The 19,722-nt window shown below is 44.6% G+C and overlaps 2 protein-coding genes and 1 long non-coding RNA gene across 3 annotated transcripts in view; 2 read left to right on the top strand and 1 right to left on the bottom strand.

The window, feature by feature from the left end:
- Nucleotides 1–19,722, top strand: part of LOC127594596 (galactokinase-like) — a 239,145-nt gene that overhangs the window by 141,131 nt on the left and 78,292 nt on the right. The window lies entirely within an intron of this gene.
- Nucleotides 3,284–6,741, top strand: LOC127594592 (WAP, Kazal, immunoglobulin, Kunitz and NTR domain-containing protein 2-like). The gene is made up of 2 exons (XM_052056468.1): nt 3,284–3,648; nt 4,977–6,741. Exons 1-2 carry the CDS (start codon nt 3,469–3,471, stop codon nt 6,519–6,521), a joined length of 1,725 nt encoding a protein of 574 aa, XP_051912428.1. The 5' UTR covers nt 3,284–3,468; the 3' UTR covers nt 6,522–6,741.
- On the bottom strand, nt 8,317–9,532 carry LOC127594609 (uncharacterized). The gene is made up of 2 exons (XR_007960844.1): nt 9,309–9,532; nt 8,317–8,753 (listed from the first exon to the last, which is right to left on the bottom strand). It is a non-coding gene; the product is annotated as an uncharacterized LOC127594609 (long non-coding RNA).

Genomic DNA, 19,722 nt, shown 5'->3' with positions numbered 1-19,722 from the left:
AATGGGACTCACACTTTTCTGATCAGCGAGTCCCGGACTCGCTGCCGGTAAACTGTAAAATGATCACTGCAGAGATTACCGCTCCTTCTGCACTCAGTGATTGACTTCTTTGCAAAGTCATTTCTCAACTTATCTTCCGTGCCATGTCATGCCTGTTGAGTGTTGATTTACTTCACATTAAGAAACTACTGCACTAAAACATTAATTCATAAATGTATATCATATGCTTTTTTGTTTTTCTCAGTATAAATAACACGTACCCTGCCTGTTCTACTCTTTGAATAAAAACACTTCATTCAAGCATTAGGGAGTGCAAGGTGTTATGATGGAGGGGTGTTGCAAATCATGAAGACCTGCCAGCTGGTATGCTTGCATTATTTTATACATGTCCTCGGCTCGGCCTCAGCTTCAAAATCAGTCCTTGGTCCCTGGCCTTGGTGGCAAGTCCTTGGTCCTTGGCCTTGCCTCGGAAAATTTTCCAAGTCCTTGGCCTTGCTTGGCCTTGGCCTCGGAGTCAAGTCCTTGGCCTCGGGTTGCCGGTCGTTGGACACAACACTGGCCATTAGCTGGTGACCAATCCTGTCTGTACCGTACCCGTCGTCCAAGTCAGCTGTGGAATAGGGCTCGGCACACCTGCGTATAGCCAAAAGGGGTCGCTAGAGTACCACGTTGAAGCCATTTTGAGTAAAGTTTCAAGCGAGGAATAGCATTGCTGTCTAGACGCCCCAGCATTTTGACATAAATGATCAACTGTTATTTAAAGAGTTGATATGCAACACTATATATCTATAGATTTCTGTCTTTATTCTTCTTCATTTTCGAATAATGGTACAACAATCTGTCACGTTGCGTGTCCGCCAGCAGGTGGCGGGTTTTTTCCTCCGCCATCTGCACACCTGTCCGTAATTTCGGGCTGATTATCCTCCTTTATTAAGAGACTCCGGCAGTCCTCTCACTGCCGGAGAATTCCTTACCGTGCCATTGCTCTCTCGCGCTATTTCATCGTTTGATATTACTCGCTGCCTTTTTGCCTTACGGCCACTACTATTGTTATTCGCGTTGCATCCAAATTGTTATTGCTCTTTACTGATCTCTGTACTTCCTCGCTCTTTGTTTTTCCGCGAGTGTTTTCAGTTGTTTTCCTTATTTCCTGGTCCTTATTTGACCAGCGTTTTTTGTTACCGTTTTCCCTGTCGGGCTCTTTCTGTTCGTTATTAAAACCTTTTGTGTTTCATACAAGATCTTTTCGTGTCTGCTTTTCCCTGGGATCCACCTCGTTATTTTTGTTGTGCACGAGGCGATTTTTCATCGCCTCGGGCGCAACGTGACACAATCCAAGGAAATGTCCCATCAATGGCAAGCACTTTTAGAACAGGCTTGTGGGCTACTCACGTAGTCTTTGGAAGTTACCTGTAGTTTGGAGTCCTATATTTTAGACAATAGTTCACTTTGTCATGCTCAGTCCTGGGAATAGTAACGTGTAAGTGTGTTCTATCCAAACTAAATGTAAGTTAAAATATCTGCAGGCTAATAGTCATTGGCTCTATAACGGAGCAAACATCTGCTTTATGAAATCGTAACCTGCCGTCTAGAACAAACAAAAATACTCCCCGCAGACAAACTTGGACCGAGCGTGAATCCGATATTATTGAATGGGAAGGCTGTCCTCAGCTGAACCGTCAACGACCAATTGGGAATGCGCGAACGGGAAAGGAATGCATAGTGTGAAATTGAATAACACCTTCATTCATTCCCCTTTCAAGTCTATGTTTTAGTGTTTGTCTTGTGTGAAATATATTGCACTCAGCTTACCTCGCCAGGGACCTCATTTAAAAAGTGGTCTAGTTAAAAATGTGGGTGGCATTCGTTCCTTTTCAGGGCAAGGCAGTTTCATTTATACACGTTTCATACACAAGGCAAGACACAACGCCAACCGCATTTGGAAGGAAAGCAGAGAAAAACAAAAGTCACGAAAATGAGAAAACAAACTGAAATTTAAACACATTCAGAGGAGGAAAAAAAACAAAGGTAATGTGCAAATTTCTAAAATGGCATGAAAAAAATCTTGGTGATCATGTGTCTCGAAAAGATGTAACAAGTAGGACCTATTGATTTTTTAAATTCATACACTTTAAAAGAACAACACTGTACTCGATAAATACATTGTGTAAAGAAAAATACAACCTCTAGAATCTACCCCATAGATACAGGGTAATAATTTGCAGCAATTTCAACCCTTTGATGCACCCTGTAACCTGTAGTAACCGCTGTCCCTGAAAGGATTAATTGGGTAATAAATATTGGGTAAAGAGTACCCTCACCAAAAAGCTACAAAAAACATTAAGTAGTTTTCCTCCATTGTTACATCTGTACGTATACTGTACTGCACAATAATCATGCATGGCTTAAGTGGACTCACAACCCAAAGGATGTCGGTTCAATCCCCAGACCATGTCTGTCACGTTGCGAGGTGGTGGTGGACCCCAAAAAAGCAGGCAGGAGAGAGGAGCAGGGTGTATTTGAAGAATTGTATTTAAAACAAGAAAACTAAATCCTAAACAAAGTCCAAAGTAACAAACAAAAACCATGGCAGAAACTAGGGCTTTAAAAGGACTCCCAGCCCGAACACTCAGTGTCGGGTCATTGTGGCTTCTTGCTACTTTCATGAATTTTTTAGCTTCGCTTCAGTTTTGTTTTTGTTATTGAGAGTTAGTTTCTGCCATGGCATAACACTTCCTGTTAATGCAGTGCCAGCCAATTCTAGACCAAGTCTGAAAAGACGTTTAAAAACGTCTTTGGGAGTGAATGAGTTAATGGAAAGCAATTGCCGAAATTTAAATTTTAATCACATTCACTGATTTTCAAAAGGAAACCCCAGTGGGTATGTCTTGACTGTTCTTAGTTAAATATAATCCAGAATTCTTGAGCTCCATCTCTAAATAAAATCAGCGACGCAACTTTTAAAATTGAAGAGTCATAATATCTCGATGGTCTTTCCAGACCATAAACGTTGTCTTTCATAAGTTGAGTAGGCTTTCATTTAACTCCAGTATATTTCACACATTTCGAGCCGCTCTGTATATGTGTCACTCATGACTAGGAACATTTCTGCACTTGATATACTTCGTTTTTGGGTGAGTCTTTGCGCACAGCGCGCTTTGGCACCGGTGGAGTCTTCAAACGGTTAACCGTGTGTGTGTGCCTGTATGTCCGTGTGTGCGCGCGCGTCTGCGTGCGTGTGTAGGAGGCGGACGGGACCCTTCAACGGGCAGGTACCAGCCCAAACCCAACCACTCACTTAAAAATGTTCCTCCAACTTCCTCAGGATCAAGTCGACTCCTGTCCTGTTCCTGGCCCTTCCACACGTATAATGTGCTCCCGCGGGTCTTTTTAAAACTTCGCTGAGTTCAAAACTTCGACCTAACTTGTGTTCTTGGCCGCGTGTGGAACTGCGCTCCAAGTGCTGAGATGTGGTGGATGCTGTTCCCGCGTTGGATCTGGTTTGTGGCCAGTGTGTGGATGGAGCTCCAAGTTGGGGTTATGCCTCATCTCGCCTACTCACACGTGGGGATGTGCCCGAACGACATGAATCCTAACCTCTGGGTGGACGCCATGAGTACTTGTACAAGAGAGTGTGGATCAGATCAGGTAAGGAATATATTGAAAAAAAAATATATATATATATATATATATATATATATATATATAGGACAATCGGTGTAGAAACATGGATTGATGGGTTACATTTTATTAAGCAGCTCACTAACATGGTCATTGCTCTTCCGGGTACGCTTTCTTGCTGCTGCATTTTGCTTGGCATAATTTTAGGGGGGAGACTAATTTAACAACCAGTCAATCCTTTATCGGGTAAGGGATATATTAACCCTTTCAGGTACAGCAGTTACTACAGTGGACAGCTTATCATGTTATCAGGTTACGTTGGTGCATGAAAGTGTTATAATTAAACTAATGGACTAATGAGGGGAAGGTTTGTGCATTAAAGCCAATTATGCTTTAATTTTTTGGGGGGTTTCAAAATATCCAATATTGTGGATATGGATGCTTGACTAAAAAAACAAACAAAACAAAAATATAATCAAAAATTGTACACGGCCAAAAATATGAATAGATAGATACAACACACTCCTCTTGAGCTGCATGTGTACCTACGCTAATGCTAACATTACATCCATGTTTTACATGAACTTTTCTGTGACTGTCGCCCGTGCCAACATGGCTGCCTTCTTTAAGTCCTTTTGAGTTTTACCATAAATCAGTCACTGTACCCTAAAGTATCCTGTCTGTTATTGCACATGTAATATTCTTAAAATATAAAACCGCTATGTTTGACATTTTGTCCCTCACGAAGCAAGCTCATGACTCAATTGTGTGGCAGAGGAAGGTTGAAAATAATTGGACCCACAAATGTCAGCGCCCAAAGAGAACCCGGATTGGTGATGAAGCGCATGATGATGACACAGGATGGCATGTTAATCTTTGAAGTGAAGAGCAGCAAGCTAACCGTAACATTCGCGGTTCTGATTCAGTTGTTGCTCGCGATGTCAACAACAATTGCACAGAATGACCAAACCGCTGGTCAAGCGACCAAATTAGATTTAATTTATTAGTTATCTATTGATGTATTATTGATTCACTTGCCTTTTAATCAATTGTGACACAAATAAAAAGCCACTGTTCCATAAACGTGGCGCAGAAGTGTAAAACAAGCTCACTCATTCTCAGAAATAACCGGATAACAAGTCCCAACTCCTTGCATACTACAAGCTAATTGGATGGGATTGGAGTGGATACCACTAATGTCACCTTTAAGTAAAAAAATAAATAAATCACTGAAGAAAAAAAAAAGACGCAATTATCAACAGAGCCATTTGCTCTCCCCTTGAAATAACCTTGATCAGTGTTCTGTTTGTTTCCTGTTTTCTGATGACAACCTTGTTTCTCTGTCTGTCTTGCAGGAGTGTGAATCCTTTGAGAAATGTTGCCAGAACGTGTGCGGGAATCGTAGTTGTGTGGCAGCCCGATACGTGGTTGGGGAGAAAGGCCCCGTGGGCATGCCCAAGGAAGCGACCTGTGCCAGCTTCATGTGCGCCCAGCAAGGGGCAGAGTGTGACATCTGGGATGGCCAGCCAGTGTGTAAATGTCGGGATCGTTGCGAGAGGGAGCCTCACTTTACATGTGCTTCGGATGGCATGACCTACTACAACAAGTGCTACATGGATGCTGAGGCCTGTTCCAAGGGTATCAGCCTCTCCGTTGTCATGTGTCGTTTCCACCTCACCTGGCTGAGTACGAGCCCTGCGTTACCCCCGGTGACTACTTTCCACCCGACGACCACTCCCCTGCAGGTGACCGTCCCACCTCCCGCAGTGCCTCAGGCGCCTCTCATCTTGAGCACCCCCGTTCAGCAAACTCTAAATGTGGGTGACACGGCCAGCTTCCTGTGTGATGTCACGGGGGGATCCCCGCCTGAGATCACTTGGGAAAAACAGCTTTCGGAAGGTGTCAACAAGGTGGTCATGGGGCGCAATCACGTCCGGGGGAATATGGTTGTCACCAACGCTGGTCAGCTTGTCATTTACAGCGCCAAGATGCATGACTCGGGTGTCTACATCTGCACAGCTCGGAACCCGTCTGGCTCGGTACAAGTCCACCACGCACTCATGGTGCTGCCCATAGAGCCATCAAAGAGTCCAGTAGCTATGGACTTGACCCGGTGCTCCCCTGAGGAGTGTCTGAAACCCCCCGACAATCCCAACCTCTGTGGAAGTGACCTTGAGAAAGTGAGCTGGTTCTATGACTCGCTAAGCAACAACTGCATCTCTTTTACTCACTGCCACAGCAACAGCCAACAGCCAAGGAAGTTGTTTGAGACCCACGACAAGTGCATGCAGTGCTGTGGTCCTGAGTTGTCGGGCCCCTGCGACCTCCCAAGTCTGCAAGGCCCATGTAAGGCCTATGAGCCCCGTTGGGCCTACAGTAGCAGCCTGCGCCAATGCCAGTCATTCATCTACGGAGGATGCGGGGGCAATGACAACAACTTTGAATCCAAAGAAGCGTGCGAAGAGATGTGCCCCTACCCCCAAAACCACAACTGCAAAGCCTGTAAGCCGAGAGGTAAGATAGTGACCAGCTTCTGTCGCAGTGACTTTGTCGTCCTGGGACGCATGACTGAGCTCGCAGAGGAGAAAGACTCTGGCCATGCTCTTGTGACTGTGGAGGAGACCCTCAAGGATGAGAAGATGGGCCTCCGCTTTTTTGGTAAGGAACCTCTCGAGGTAAACTTCATCAACATGGACTGGAACTGCCCGTGCCCCAACATTACAGGCGCTGCTGCCGAGGGCCAGGTTATCATCATGGGTAACGTTCGCGAAGGTATGGCTGTGCTGGAGCCGCACAGCTACGTAGGCGCCTCAAGTCCTCGTCGCGTCCGAAAGCTTCGAGAGGTCATCTCCAAGAACACTTGTGACATTCTCAAAGCCATCACCAACAGTCCTCTATAGGCTATTTGAAGGTCGACTACATTGAAGGGAAACGACACAACTCTGTCTTTGTAGTTCCATTAACCTCCATACAGGAACTACACAGCTTTGGCAATTCATTCTATGTGTTTTGAACTGAAAACTGACCAACCACTTACTATTTACCAGATACAGCCATGTATCAGTGGCATTGCTCAGACTTGGTGACATCACACCACTTCTACTTAGGTAGACTGTATATAGAACTTAATCATATAAAAAGATAATTTCATACGTATACCAAAAACACGGGGGTGACATTTCAAGGGCAGCTCAATTTTAACGTGGAACGACTTCGAATTTGGTTTAACGGGATTATAATTTTCGATTGTCCAAATTAATTGATTACTCAATAACTAATTGATTATGAAATGAATCAATAACTATTTTAATAATTGAGTCATTGTTTAGAACAATTGTTTAGCTTAAATATTGTCCCAATCCTTTATTTCAGCTTTTCAAATTTTTGTAGTCCTTAAAAGCAGGCTGGTTATCTTTTGTGTTTAATCAAATGAAGACATTTCCGAACATCTGCTTTTACGTTGAAACACAATGACAGAAATAGTAACTGAATGCGTTCAAAAAAGATTAGTGACTATATCATCAATCCCTCCCATGTGATAATGCTTACCGGTACCCTATTTTCTGGGTGATCAATCGCTCCAGAGTATAAATCGCGCCAGACATGGAATAATTGAAAGACTATGACAACCCTAGACTCGATATCGGTATGGCTCTGTTCGAGAGGGGATGATGGAAATGAGTTTCTCGTTGTCATTGAGTATGCATATGAATGGCCTGGTCAGTACTGAAACTATGGCTTTTGCTTTGAATATATATGTTATCTCTCCAATAAAAAAAAAAAATATATATATATATATATACCAGTATATATATTTATCTTGACATACGATATACTCATATTTTGAAGTGGAATGTTTCGATTCGGTTCGATGATCTTCTTTTTAAATGCAAACCCCCCCCCCCCCCAAAACACGATTTTCCAATTCAAATCATTTTTTACTACACCCCTAATCTACATACAGTTGTATGCGATACAGTGAATAGTCCGACTCAGTGGGCCATTCATGTCTTTTATTTATGTTGTCAATTCACCTCTGGTTGGTAACTGAAGACATTTCTTTTGTTTATTGTTTTTCCTGGATGGATTTGTGAAAATGAATAAATTGTAATATATTTTACAGAGCCACTCCATTCCTTTTCTGAAATAAAGTGATTTTGGTTTTTTTCCCACTTTCGTGCTTGATGGATATTTATTATTATGTAAACGGATACGTTTTTATACCGCATTGTGCCATTTAAAAAATGTCTTTTTTGTAAATTGTGACAAAAATAAAGATTTGGGATGAATCTTTAGGGTCATTGCGTCATTACTTCAGGTGTATTTTTGTGCTCCTATTCTCAAGTCACAATCTTGTTTTCATCAAATTAAGATCGAACTCTTCAGTGTTTGTTTGAAAACCCATTTTATTTACATTCTCGATTTCTCTATTACAGACATCGATAACGACACCCTTTCATTCTCCACTCCTGCTGATCTCAAAAAAGGCCCAGAAAATGTTTCATAGATTTTATCTCTTCCAATGACAAGCAAATGATCATTTTTAAAGGTATTAATCAATCACCAAGAGAGTGCTCTTCTCTTACCGAAGACAAACTGTGGAGCATCATGACTCACACAGGCAAATGGAGGTGCTTTTGGTGAAGGCCTTGTCAAAGCATTTCCGGGGAATAAAAAGCAAACTTGTTCTCCAAATACTTTTAAATGAGTCATTTCAGACTCATTTTTATTGTAACACGAGTGATCGTATAAAAAATTGATTTTAGTTTTATTTTCTGGCAACAAATTTCAGTATCTGTTAGATGTAGTCTTCCATTTAGTCATTCAAAGACCCCTGTGGTATTCGTAGTCCAATGGGGTTAAAGAACCCAAGCAGTAAACCTACTGTGCAAGAGTTATGCGTTTCATGACGTGCCAGCGCTCTTTTTTGGGATTACCGGCCGGCTTTGGTGGGCTTTCGACGAGGGTGTTCTACTTCTCGCATGAGATTCTGTTTCTCCCATCCAAGGGAGGCAACAAATCTGCCTTCGTTTACTGGCAAAACCACCAGGGAGCTCAAAAGTGTACTTCCCCATCTGTTGAGGCTCTCGAGTAGGAAAGGTTTCATCTGAGGCACCTTGGATCACACCACTCTGAAATACACGCCAATATAAACAACTCTGCTGTTACATATACAAATCGATTGCGTAAAATACGCTACATAAAGTAATGTATCGTCCTTCTTATGACTCGGCACGGCTTGGTTTTGTTTCGAAACCTGCACGTGCTGATTTCTGAGGTAAGAATGATTAGCTCATTGAGGAGAGAAATTAATGAACAGTCTTAACAAAGGAGATTCCAAACAACTTGTATCACACTGTTGTTAAGTGACCACAATGTGCCCCATCGGACACCCTGAGGATCAGACATGAAGAGCCCATGCTTTAAAATTTTTGTGAAAGGCACAGCGGCATAAGACGACATCATCATTACAGGTTTCCATTTCATTATTTCATCTGGAACTCTTCTGAGTGCGAATGTTAACCACACCATATATTTCGGACCTTCACCCTATCGGGGACAGCGGTCACTACAGTGGACATATTATGTTATCAGTTTATAGGGTGCATGAAAGGGTTATGGCACACTTAAATTCCTTTAACTTTCTCAAAAATCAACAGTTCGCCTTGTCATCTGGTGCACCTTACATATGTATAGAGTCGGCTTCCGTTCAACTGTCTTGAATTCAAATTCCATCCTGCTACATTTGTGCTCTCGTTCTCATCTGCATCCAATCGCTCGTAGGTGTCCAACGGCTGTGTCCGAATTTGCATGCTAATCGCTATCAAGTTCGCGATTAAGGGGTTACGCCATTTTGTCGGGGTGCCTGAAAGGCGGGCGAGGGTAAATGTAGGACACTCAAAATTACCCACAATGCACAATCCGTCGATGTTCACTCAACAGGTTAATACAGATATATAAATAATATAGATGTACAAATACAGTGGGTGGCCCGGTAGTCCAGTGGTTAGCACGTCGGCTTCACAGTTCAAAGGTACCGGGTTCGATTCCAGCTCCGGCCTCCCTGTGTGGGGTTTGCATGTTCTCCCCGGGCCTGCGTGGGTTTTCTCCGGGTGCTCCGGTTTCCTCCCACATTCCAAAAACACTCTAAATTGTCCCTAGGTGTGAGTGTGAGTGCGAATGGTTGTTCGTTTCTGTGTGCCCTGCAATTGGCTGGCGACCGATTCAGGGTGTCCCCCGCCTACTGCCCGAAGACAGCTGGGATAGGCTACAGCACCCCCCGCGAGCCTAGTGAGGATCAAGCAGCTCGGAAGATGAATGAATGAATGAATACAAATACAGTGTTATCTCTACTTACGAACGTCTCTTCATATGAAATTTTCTAGTCAACAAAAAATATTGCTTCTTGTTATGAAAGAAATTTCAAGATACGAAAGGTAAAAATACAGCTTGGGAGCTCCTGGTCGCAACTCAGAGTTTCCTGAACGCAACATACTTCAAGCTGCTCTGCCATTGGCTATTACCTGGCATCCCATTAGCTAAGATTGACCTCTACCGGATGCGTCGGGATAGATAGATGGATAGATGGATAGATGGATAGATGGATAGATAGAAAGAGTTGTGTTTATGCAGCATCCTCGTCATTCGCCCCTCTGGCCATGCGGCGTTACGATATAACACAGAAAAAGTGTTCACCAGTTAGGTGATCGCGCACAATGCTGACGTTTGCCTTGAACATTTCCTTGGATCAGTTCTTTACAAAACGCCCGGCAAAACCCACTTCTGAGAGAGAACATGACCTAAAGAGGGCAAAAAACAATGAGGGCACAGTTAAAAGTTAAATGGCCATCATTTTTATTCTTTATTCAAGTCAAGTCAAGTCAACAGTATTTATAGAGCACTTTCAAACAGCCATCGCTGCATACAAAGTGCTGTACATGGAGCGATTTAACATACACAATAAACAGTAAGACGAAATGGTAATAAAGACGGTAGAAAGCACCAAGCAGTAAAATCATGCTGAGTCGAACGCCAAAGAATACAAGTGGGTTTTAAGGAGGGCTTTAAAGATGGGCAGCGAGGAGGCTTGCCGAATGTTCAGTGGGAGGTCATTCCAGAGAGAGGGACCAGCAACAGAAAAGGGTTGATCCCCCCTGAGCCTCAGTTTAGTTCTTGGTACTTCTAACAAAGACTGGTCCAGGGCAGGTGTTTACATTATGCACAACTCTCATTTATTGTGCAATAATTTTTGTTACATTTTCTTTTCATAGCGGCGCGGACAATGAATGGAAAATGAGTCTCTAATTTTCTTGTTAAGAAGTTCCTTCCAGAACCAATTAATTTCCTAAGTAGACGTACCACTGTATAGAACTACTCCATGGTTGTTTATCTTCAATCTTAATAATAATACATTTTATTTGAAAGCGCTTTTCATCTCACTCAAAGACACTTTACAAGAGAATAAAAACACAGGATAAAAATGTGCATTTAAAACAAGCATACATAATTTACAAAAGTTCATTTGGATGAACAAAAGAAAAATTGGTAAAAAACATTAAAAGGTATTAAAAGCATAGCGGAACAGGTGAGTTTTTAGGATATGATTTGAAGGATTGGAGGTCAGTACAGTTGCGGATGTGTTGTGGTAGAGCGTTCCAGAGGGTGGGGGCGGCGACAGAGAAGGCTAATCGCTATCGGTCCCCCCAGGTTTTGAGCTTGGTCACGGGGATGGCGAGGAGGTTTGTGTTTGAGGAGCGGAGATTGCGGGAAGGAGTGTATTGGTAAAGAAGGTCGGAAAGATAGGAGGGTGCCTGATTGTGAAGGGCTTTATAGGTGAGTAGGAGCAGTTTAAATTGAATACGCTGGGGAACAGGGAGCCAGTGGAGGTTTTTAAGGACGGGGGTGATGTGATCACGAGTGCGGGTGTGGGTGAGTAGGCGGGCGGTGGCATTCTGGATGTACTGTAGTTTATTGAGGAGTTTGGAGGTTGTACCATAGAGAATGCTATTGCAGTAGTCAAGGCGGGAGGTGATGAAGGCGTGGATGAGGGTTGGAGCAGCTTTGAAAGAAAGTGATGGGCGGAGACGAGCAATGTTTTTGAGGTGGAAGAAAGCAGTTTTGGTGGTTTGGTTGATGTGTTGATCGAAAGAGAGGTTATTATCAAAAAGGACCCCGAGGTTGCGACAGTGAGAGGAGGGGGACAGGGTGAAGTTATCTATAGTGAGGGTAAAGTTGGTGGTTGTTTGGGTGAGGGACCGAGGACCGATTATAAGCAGTTGAGATTTAGTACAGTTAAGAGTGAGAAAGTTTGTTTGCAACCAGGATTTGACATCTGAGAGACAGTTAGTCAGGGTGGAGTGGGTTGTTGGGGTAAATGATTTGGTGGATATGTACAATTGGACATCATCAGCGTAGCAGTGGAACTGGAGACCATGATGACGTATGATTTGGCCGAGGGGTAAAAGATAGAGAATGAAGAGAAGAGGACCAAGCACAGAACCCTGGGGGACACCTTGGGACAGTGGGGCAGTGTAGGAAGAGCAGTTGTTTATGTGTATGAATTGTTTCCTGTCTGTGAGATAAGAGTGTAGCCAGGTAAGGACTTTGTCGGTGATGTTTAGGGATTGTAGGCGAGAGAGTAGGATGGAATGGTTGATGGTGTCAAAGGCAGCTGTAAGGTCAAGAAGGATGAGGATGGAGAGTAGGCCGGAGTCAGAGGCGAGGAGGAGGTCATTGGTGATTTTAAGGAGGGCTGTTTCAGTGCTGTGTTGTGTGCGGAATCCAGATTGAAATTGTTCAAAAAGCTGGTTGTTGTTTAGGTAGGTTTTAATTTGAGATGTGACGGCACGTTCTATGACTTTGGACAGAAAGGGAATGTTAGAGATGGGTCGAAAGTTGCTCATGATGTCAGGGTTGAGTCCGGGTTTTTTGATGATGGGGGTTACGGCAGCCAGTTTGAGTGAGGAGGGGACATAGGCAGAGTTGAGGGAGGAGTTGACAATGTTCAGGGAGGGGGGACAGGTGAGGTGGTGAGTGAACTGTAGAGGATGTCGATTTTGGATAGAAAGTGGGATAGGAATGAGTTGCATTTGTCAACGGTGAAAGAGGTTGAAATATTGTCGCTGGGTTTGAGTTTGTTGACGGTGGAGAAGAGAGCCTTTTGGTTGTTGGAGTCGGTGTGGATTAGGTTGGAGTAGTAGGTGGAACGGCTGGAGTTGAGTGCGGTCTTGTATAACTGAAGGTGATCAGTGTAGGCGAGGAGATGAACAGTTAAACCGGATTTTTATAGAGTCTTTCTAACTGCCGTTTTCGGGTTTTAAGTCTGCGGAGATCTGGGGTGTACCAGGGGGCTGAGCGAGTGAAGGAGACAGATTTGGTTTTAATGGGGGCGAGTTGGTTAAGACAGGAGGAGAGAGTGCTGTTGTAGTAGTTGGTGAGAACAGTGGGGTCATGGGACAGTGGAGGATGTAGTATGGACAAGTGGTTGAGGACGGAGGTAGAGAAGTCAGTTGGGGAAACGGATTTGAGGTTTCTGAATGATATGGTGCGCTTTACCTTGGGAATGGGGGTAGGGAGGTGGAGGTCCAGAGTGATAGCCAGGTGATCGGAAATGTTGAGGTTGGTGCTAGAGAGTTTTTCAATGGTGAGACCGGTGGAATAGACCAAGTCCAGAGTGTGACCGTGGGTGTGGGTGGGGAAGTTGACATGTTGAGTGAAGTTAAGGCAGTCCAAAAGGTCAAGAAATTCAGAGGCATGTTTGCAGTTGGTATCGTCGATGTGGAAGTTAAAGTCGCCAAGGAGCAGAGTGAAAAGTGAGATAAGTGAAAGCTGTGTGACAAAATCTGAGAAGTCTGATAAAAATGATGGGTTGAATTTTGGGGGACGGTAAATGACAGCAATGACCAGGGGGGAGCGACCAGGGAATTTGAAGGTGATGTGTTCAAAGGACTCAGTGGGTGAGGTGGATATAGTGCTGATTTTAAACTCTATTTTATGGACTGATGCCACCCCACCACCTCATCCCAGTGAGGCGGGGCTTGTCGATGTAGGTGTAACCGGGTGGGGTGGCTTGGTTGAGTGAGAAGTAGTCCAGGTGTTTGTGCCAGGTTACAGTGATAAAGAGGAAGTCCAGGTTATTGTCAGTTATGAATTCGTGTAAGACGAGTGCTTTGTTGTCGAGTGAGCGGGTGTTAAATAGAGCCAGTTTGAGGATTTTGTGGTGCGTGGGTGACAGTGTGGATTGGGGGAGTGGGCAGAGGTTGGTATTTGATATTTTAAAACATTTTCTCTTGTTATCATAGTAGTGCCGGTGTCTGGCTGTGATGATGGATTGAATGGGGTAGATGGCAGCAGGATCAGGATGAGACAGTGACAACTGGGGCCTGTAGAGGGGACTATGGCAAGCTGAAGTGCCGGGTGTTGGTAAAGTGGAGGAAGGGGAAGGTGTAGGTGTGTGATTTGTGGAGTGGTGGACAGCATGCTGGACATTTGCTGCCAGTATTCTGCTGCCTAATTTGTTGGGGTGAAAACCGTCCGCCTTTAAAAGGGATGGACGGCGCCAAAATATATCAAAATTGTCAATGAAGCCCACATTATGTGTCCTGCAGGCAGTTTGTAGCCAGGTGTGGAGGCTAAGAATAGGGCTGAAAATGCCCATGCCACGGTGCGGAGAGAGTGGGCCGCTAATGAAAATTGATTTCCCGGTCGAGTTAAGGAACTGAAGAAGTTTGTTGAAGTGACCTTTGGTGATTTCTGACTGCCGGTAGGATGCATCAACGCAGCCTACATGTTCAATAATTCGATGGACAGATGGTGGGAGTAGATGAAGCAGGCTGGGGAGTTTTGCGAGGATGATGGGAACAGTGGCTCCGGGGAAGTAGTGTGTTGTTGCGTTGAAGAATCTGAGGTTTCGGGTTATGGAGTCACCAACAATCAGGGTGGTCGGAGGAAAAAGGGGGCGAAGTGGAAAGGCAGGGGTGGGTGAAGGGAGAGTGGATCCTGGCGCAGGTTCGGTCTGTGGCGGTGCAGTGGGGCCGGAGTGAACTGAGGGATAGAACGGCGGTGAGCAATGGAGGAGAAAGGGTGGACAGGATTTTCTAACACAGGTTCGTGGGGGGTGGAGCTGGACATGAACCTGGGCTTGGCACCCAGTCGTGCCCAGGTGTCATCTGGATCGACGAGTGGCAGGGAGTCTTCGGGTGCGGGATCAGGAGTGGTGGTCTTGTCAACTGTGGGAGAAGCAGGTTTGGCGGCAGCAGCTGTGTCGGTGAAAGATGGCAACTCTGGTTGTCCAGGACCGAAGATGATTGTGTCCATCTGCAGCTCAGCATCTCGGATATAGTGAAGTGTGGAGATTCTCTGCTCCAGTTCAGCAATCTTTTTGGCAAGGCGGATGCAGCTGCTGCAGACGGACGTAGAGGCAAGAGGAGGCATGCGTAGAATATGGTGTAGGTCGACTGGCGTTTTAGCTAGCAGTGGGTGGTCTGGCTAGCAGCGAGTGGTTTGGCTAGCAGCGGGTGGTTTGGCTAGCAGCAGGTTTAGCATGCAGCAGATCGTTTGGCGAGCAATAGGTCGTTTGGCTTCCACCGTTGAGCGAGTTGGTTCGTGCGCTCTCTCGCCACTCGCCGTCGTTCGGTGGCTCGCTAGCTGGTGCTCACCCTCGCCGATTCGCCGTCGCCCGGTAGCTAACCGTTCGGTGGCTCGCTAGCTGGTGCTCACCCTCGCCGATTCGCCGTCGCCCGGTAGCTCACCGTTCGGTGGCTCGCCGTTCGGTGGCTCGCTAGCTGGTACTCTCCCTCGCCGTTCGCTGTCGCCCGGTAACCCGCCGTTCGGTGGCTCGCTAGCTGGTACTCTCCCCTCGCCGTTCGCTGTCGTTCGGTGGCTATCTTGGTGCAATTTAAGTTGTACTTTGCAATTATACCGGCATTGTCTGGTGCTCTTTTATTGCATGCTACCTTCAGTTATTTATTAGCAACAGTAGTTGCACAAATTGACCATAGCACACGAGTCTTGAAACTCACGTCTCTTTGTGCATTTTAATAGGTCATAAAAATGTGGCAGACGTTTTGCGGTTCGATTCTATTGCAGACACTGCTGTGAAGTGTGAAAACTACTTTGGAGCCAATGACAAGAATTTAGGAAACACTAGAACAGGAATGGTTTAAACAACAGAAAAAGAATTCATTGCAAACCATTTGGTATTCTTTCTTACTGGAATGGTAATTAGCGGTTACTACACCTATCAAATACCATCATTATTTTTCTTTTCAGCCCCAAGTCTGGTATTTAGAAAATGTTTCTTCAATAAAATTTCGGACGATTAAAAACACATGTGAAATTCATTTTTCAAACACTATTGTAATTTGAAGAGAGCCGGCTAAAAGGGTAAAAAAAAAAGTGCTTTGATTTGTTGCTACAGAAGGTTTGCTCGCTATATTTTTTTCCATTTTCCTTCCTCTCAGATGTTTGATGATTTGATAGGTTCAACGCGTTCATGGGCTCAGTTCACCTGAGGCGGGACGAGTCGGTGTGGTCCACGAACAGGGTTTTTGTGCAATGTCTGCGTACGTTTGCTTCTGTCCAAAAAGAGACACCTGTGGAAGAGATCAAGCATGCCGTTTGGTTGAAGATCTTTTTGATTCATGACATACATCTGTTATGGTCATAAAAGTGGGAACATCTATTGAATAGTACAGTAGCAACTCATACGCGTTGACTGGAGATGAATAGATCCCATGGCGATTTATCATCCGGAAACAGCAGCGGCTTAAAGGTTTGAAGCTGGGAGGGAGCAACTCAGGGCTAAAAGTTCAAATCAGCAGTGTTCAGGAGGAGAACAAAATAATTCATTACTTATGAGTTCAAACCTCAAGACATGCCAAGAAACACCCTGATACTGATTATTTCAATGGTGTTCGGACTGAAGAAATTAGATCAACGCTTAATGGATAAAAGTGATTGGCCAGAGGCTGTACCAGTAATAAGCATTAGAGCTTAACTTCGATTCAGATACCAGCAACCCTGCGATAAAAATAATAATTATCCATCCATCCATTTTCTAAACTGCCTATTCTCACGAGGGTCGCGGCTGTGTTGGAGCCTATCCCAGCTGTCTTTGGGAAGTAGGTGGGGTACACACTGAACTGGTTGCTAGCAATTCGCAGGGCACACACAGATGAACAACCATTCACACTCACAATCACACCGAGGGACAATTTCGAGTGTTCCATTAACCTGCCATGCATATTTTGAGAATATGGGAGGAAACCGGAGTATCCGGAGAAAACCCATGCAGGCACAGGGAGAACATGCAAACTCTACTGCACTGTGAGGCAGATATGCTAACCAGCTGTAGACCATTCCACCCAATAATAAGAAAAAGAACAATTATAATATTAAACACAAATTTGGTTTGGTTGTGTTTTTATGTTGGTCTTCCTGGCGTCAACCGCTACTAGCAGGGCAACAGCAGCATGAATCATGAATCAGGTGTGTTGCAACAGGGAGACTTGGAAAATATGCAGGACAGCGGCCCTCCACGACCTGAGTTTGACACTTATGCCAGAAATACATGATCGGCAATGCCTCCACCTAATATTTTTGGCAAACTACGGAAGAGACTTAGGGCCAATGAAGAAAAAAAAAGATACTCAAGATTGTCACTTTTAACTCAGAAATATTGCTATAAAAAAAGAAATATCACTTAAAAATAAGAATAATCACTTTAAAGCCAGAATTATAAGACTAATGTAAAAATTCTTAGAATAACGGCAGTAGGACGAGCTAAAAGTAAAATTCTTGCCAAAATGGTTTTTATTTCTTCATTGGTCGTAATCGTCTTCCGTAGATTAGAATGAAAAGCGCCGTCTACGGCAACCAAATAACTGAGAATCCTCAATGATCATTATTTTACCATTCATTTTAAGATTTGGGATTTTCGTTTTCAAATTTGGGACATCATTGTCATTGAGCTTTTGTGTGTGTGTTGATATGGTCCGTTGTGTTCTTAAACATGAATCAAACTTGCTTCATCGTGGCAAAATTGTGGAATAAGCGGCATACATAATGTTAAAATAGAACACCTTTTTGAGGTGAGATGTTTATTTTCGGCCTGGAGTCTTGCAGAACCGATGACACTTCCTCAGTAAATACAAATGTGTGTCTGTGCTTTAATTCCAAAAGAGGGCAGCATCAACCAAATTGTCCAACCACATAACGGCCTGGATACACAGCGTGTGATTTGTGCTACGACTGTGTACAGTACGTTCATTCCCACAGTGGGGTCATGATCCATTTAAAGCCAAGGAAACCCGCTAGTGAGCCTGTGGTCCTATCAGTAGCCTCCAAGTTGCTGTTCTTATGTAATATACCGTCTGGAACACTTTGTTTCAAAACATTCACATTGGCTCAAACACACCACACACACATACGCACACAGAAACTTTTACGGCTTGGAGCAAGGCAGGACAATGACTAATGGAAAACAACAAGAGAACGTGCTCAGTTTGTTCGATGGACTACATCTCGATATTTTACTGGTGTCAGCAGGGTACTCCTTTTAAGCTTAATGGGATCCTTTGTACAGATTGTTTAAAATGGAAAATCTTCAGAACACCAAATATTACAGAGCAGCGGAGTTTATTTTACATGAAACATTTAAATCCGGATCAAGTGATGTATGGCGTCTCTGTAATCTCATAGTGTGATACAGATGATATACAATCAAAAAAGAAATGGCAGGAGAGTGCTCACTGTAAATCGGTGATTCTAATAAGTTCTTATTAGAACGCGGTGGCGCTGATGTCTCACCTGATGAAGACGCTGGAGAGACTCGTCCTCGCCCACCTTCGACCGCTGGTGAACCGGGCACTGGACCCGCTGCAGTTTGCCTATCAGCCTGGCATTGGCGTGGAAGACGCCATTATCTACCTCCTCCACTCAGTGCTGTCACACTTGGAGAAGGCTGGGAGCACTGTGAGAATCATGTTCTTTGATTTCTCCAGTGCCTTCAACAGCATCCAGCCCAACTTACTGGGAGGCAAACTGCAGAACGCCTGAGTAGACCACCATCTCACAGCATGGATCATAGACTACCTCACAAATCGGCCGCAGTACGTGAGGTTGCAGAGCTGTGAGTCGGACAGGGTTCTCTGCAGCACTGGAGCGCCGCAGGGGACTGTTCTGGCTCCATTCCTGTTCATCCTCTACACCTCGGACTTCAGACACGCCACTCCAAATTGCCACCTTCAGAAGCTCTCCGATGACTCTGCGATTGTTGGCCTCATTACAGAGGGGGACGATCGGGAGTACAGGGGACTGACGAAGGACTTTGTGGACTGGTGCTAGCAGAATCTCCTCTAGATCAACCCTAGGAAAACTAAGGAGTTGGTTGTGGATTTCTGCAGGAAACAGTCCTCACCAGCACCGATAAACATCCAGGGTATGGACATAGAGAGGGTATGGACATAGAGAGGGTGACCTACGGGTGTCCGTGGTTTACAAACACGGACAGATTAGGAAAGGACAGAGCCTCTTCCTACTCAGGAAACTGAGGTCTGTTGGGGCTCAGGGGTCGCTTCTTAAGACTTTCTATAACTCGGTGGTGGCCTCGGCCATTCATTATGGCATTGTCTGCTGGCCAGGCAGCATCTCAGCCCGGGACAGAAAGAGACTGGAGCGACTGGTCAGGAAGGCCAGTTCTGTCCTGGGCTGCTCCCTGGACACTCTGGAGGAGGTGGGCAACAGAAGGACGCTAACAAAGCTAAAAGCTATCATGGACAGTCCCTCCCACCCTCTCCAGCCTGCCCTGACAGCACTCGGTAGCTACTTCAGCCAGAGACTGTTAAACCCGCGCTGCAAGAAGGAGAGATACCGACGCTCGTTCCTACCGACTGCTGTCAGGCTTCTGAATAAAAATAGCAACAGTATTATTAATAATCATTAATTGATGTGAAAACAACTGTAAATAGCACTGCGATTTATCCATTTTGTATTTATATTGCACTTAATTGAACGGTGTTTGTTTGTTTTTTCTACTTTCTACCCACATTCCTGCTGCTGGAGGCTGTAAATTTCCCCAGTGTGGGACAAATAAAGGATATC

The sequence above is a fragment of the Hippocampus zosterae genome, unplaced genomic scaffold (assembly GCF_025434085.1).
Source record: "Hippocampus zosterae strain Florida unplaced genomic scaffold, ASM2543408v3 HiC_scaffold_22, whole genome shotgun sequence".
Taxonomy (NCBI): Eukaryota; Metazoa; Chordata; class Actinopteri; order Syngnathiformes; family Syngnathidae; genus Hippocampus; species Hippocampus zosterae.
This window is presented reverse-complemented; position numbering and strand designations above follow the sequence as displayed.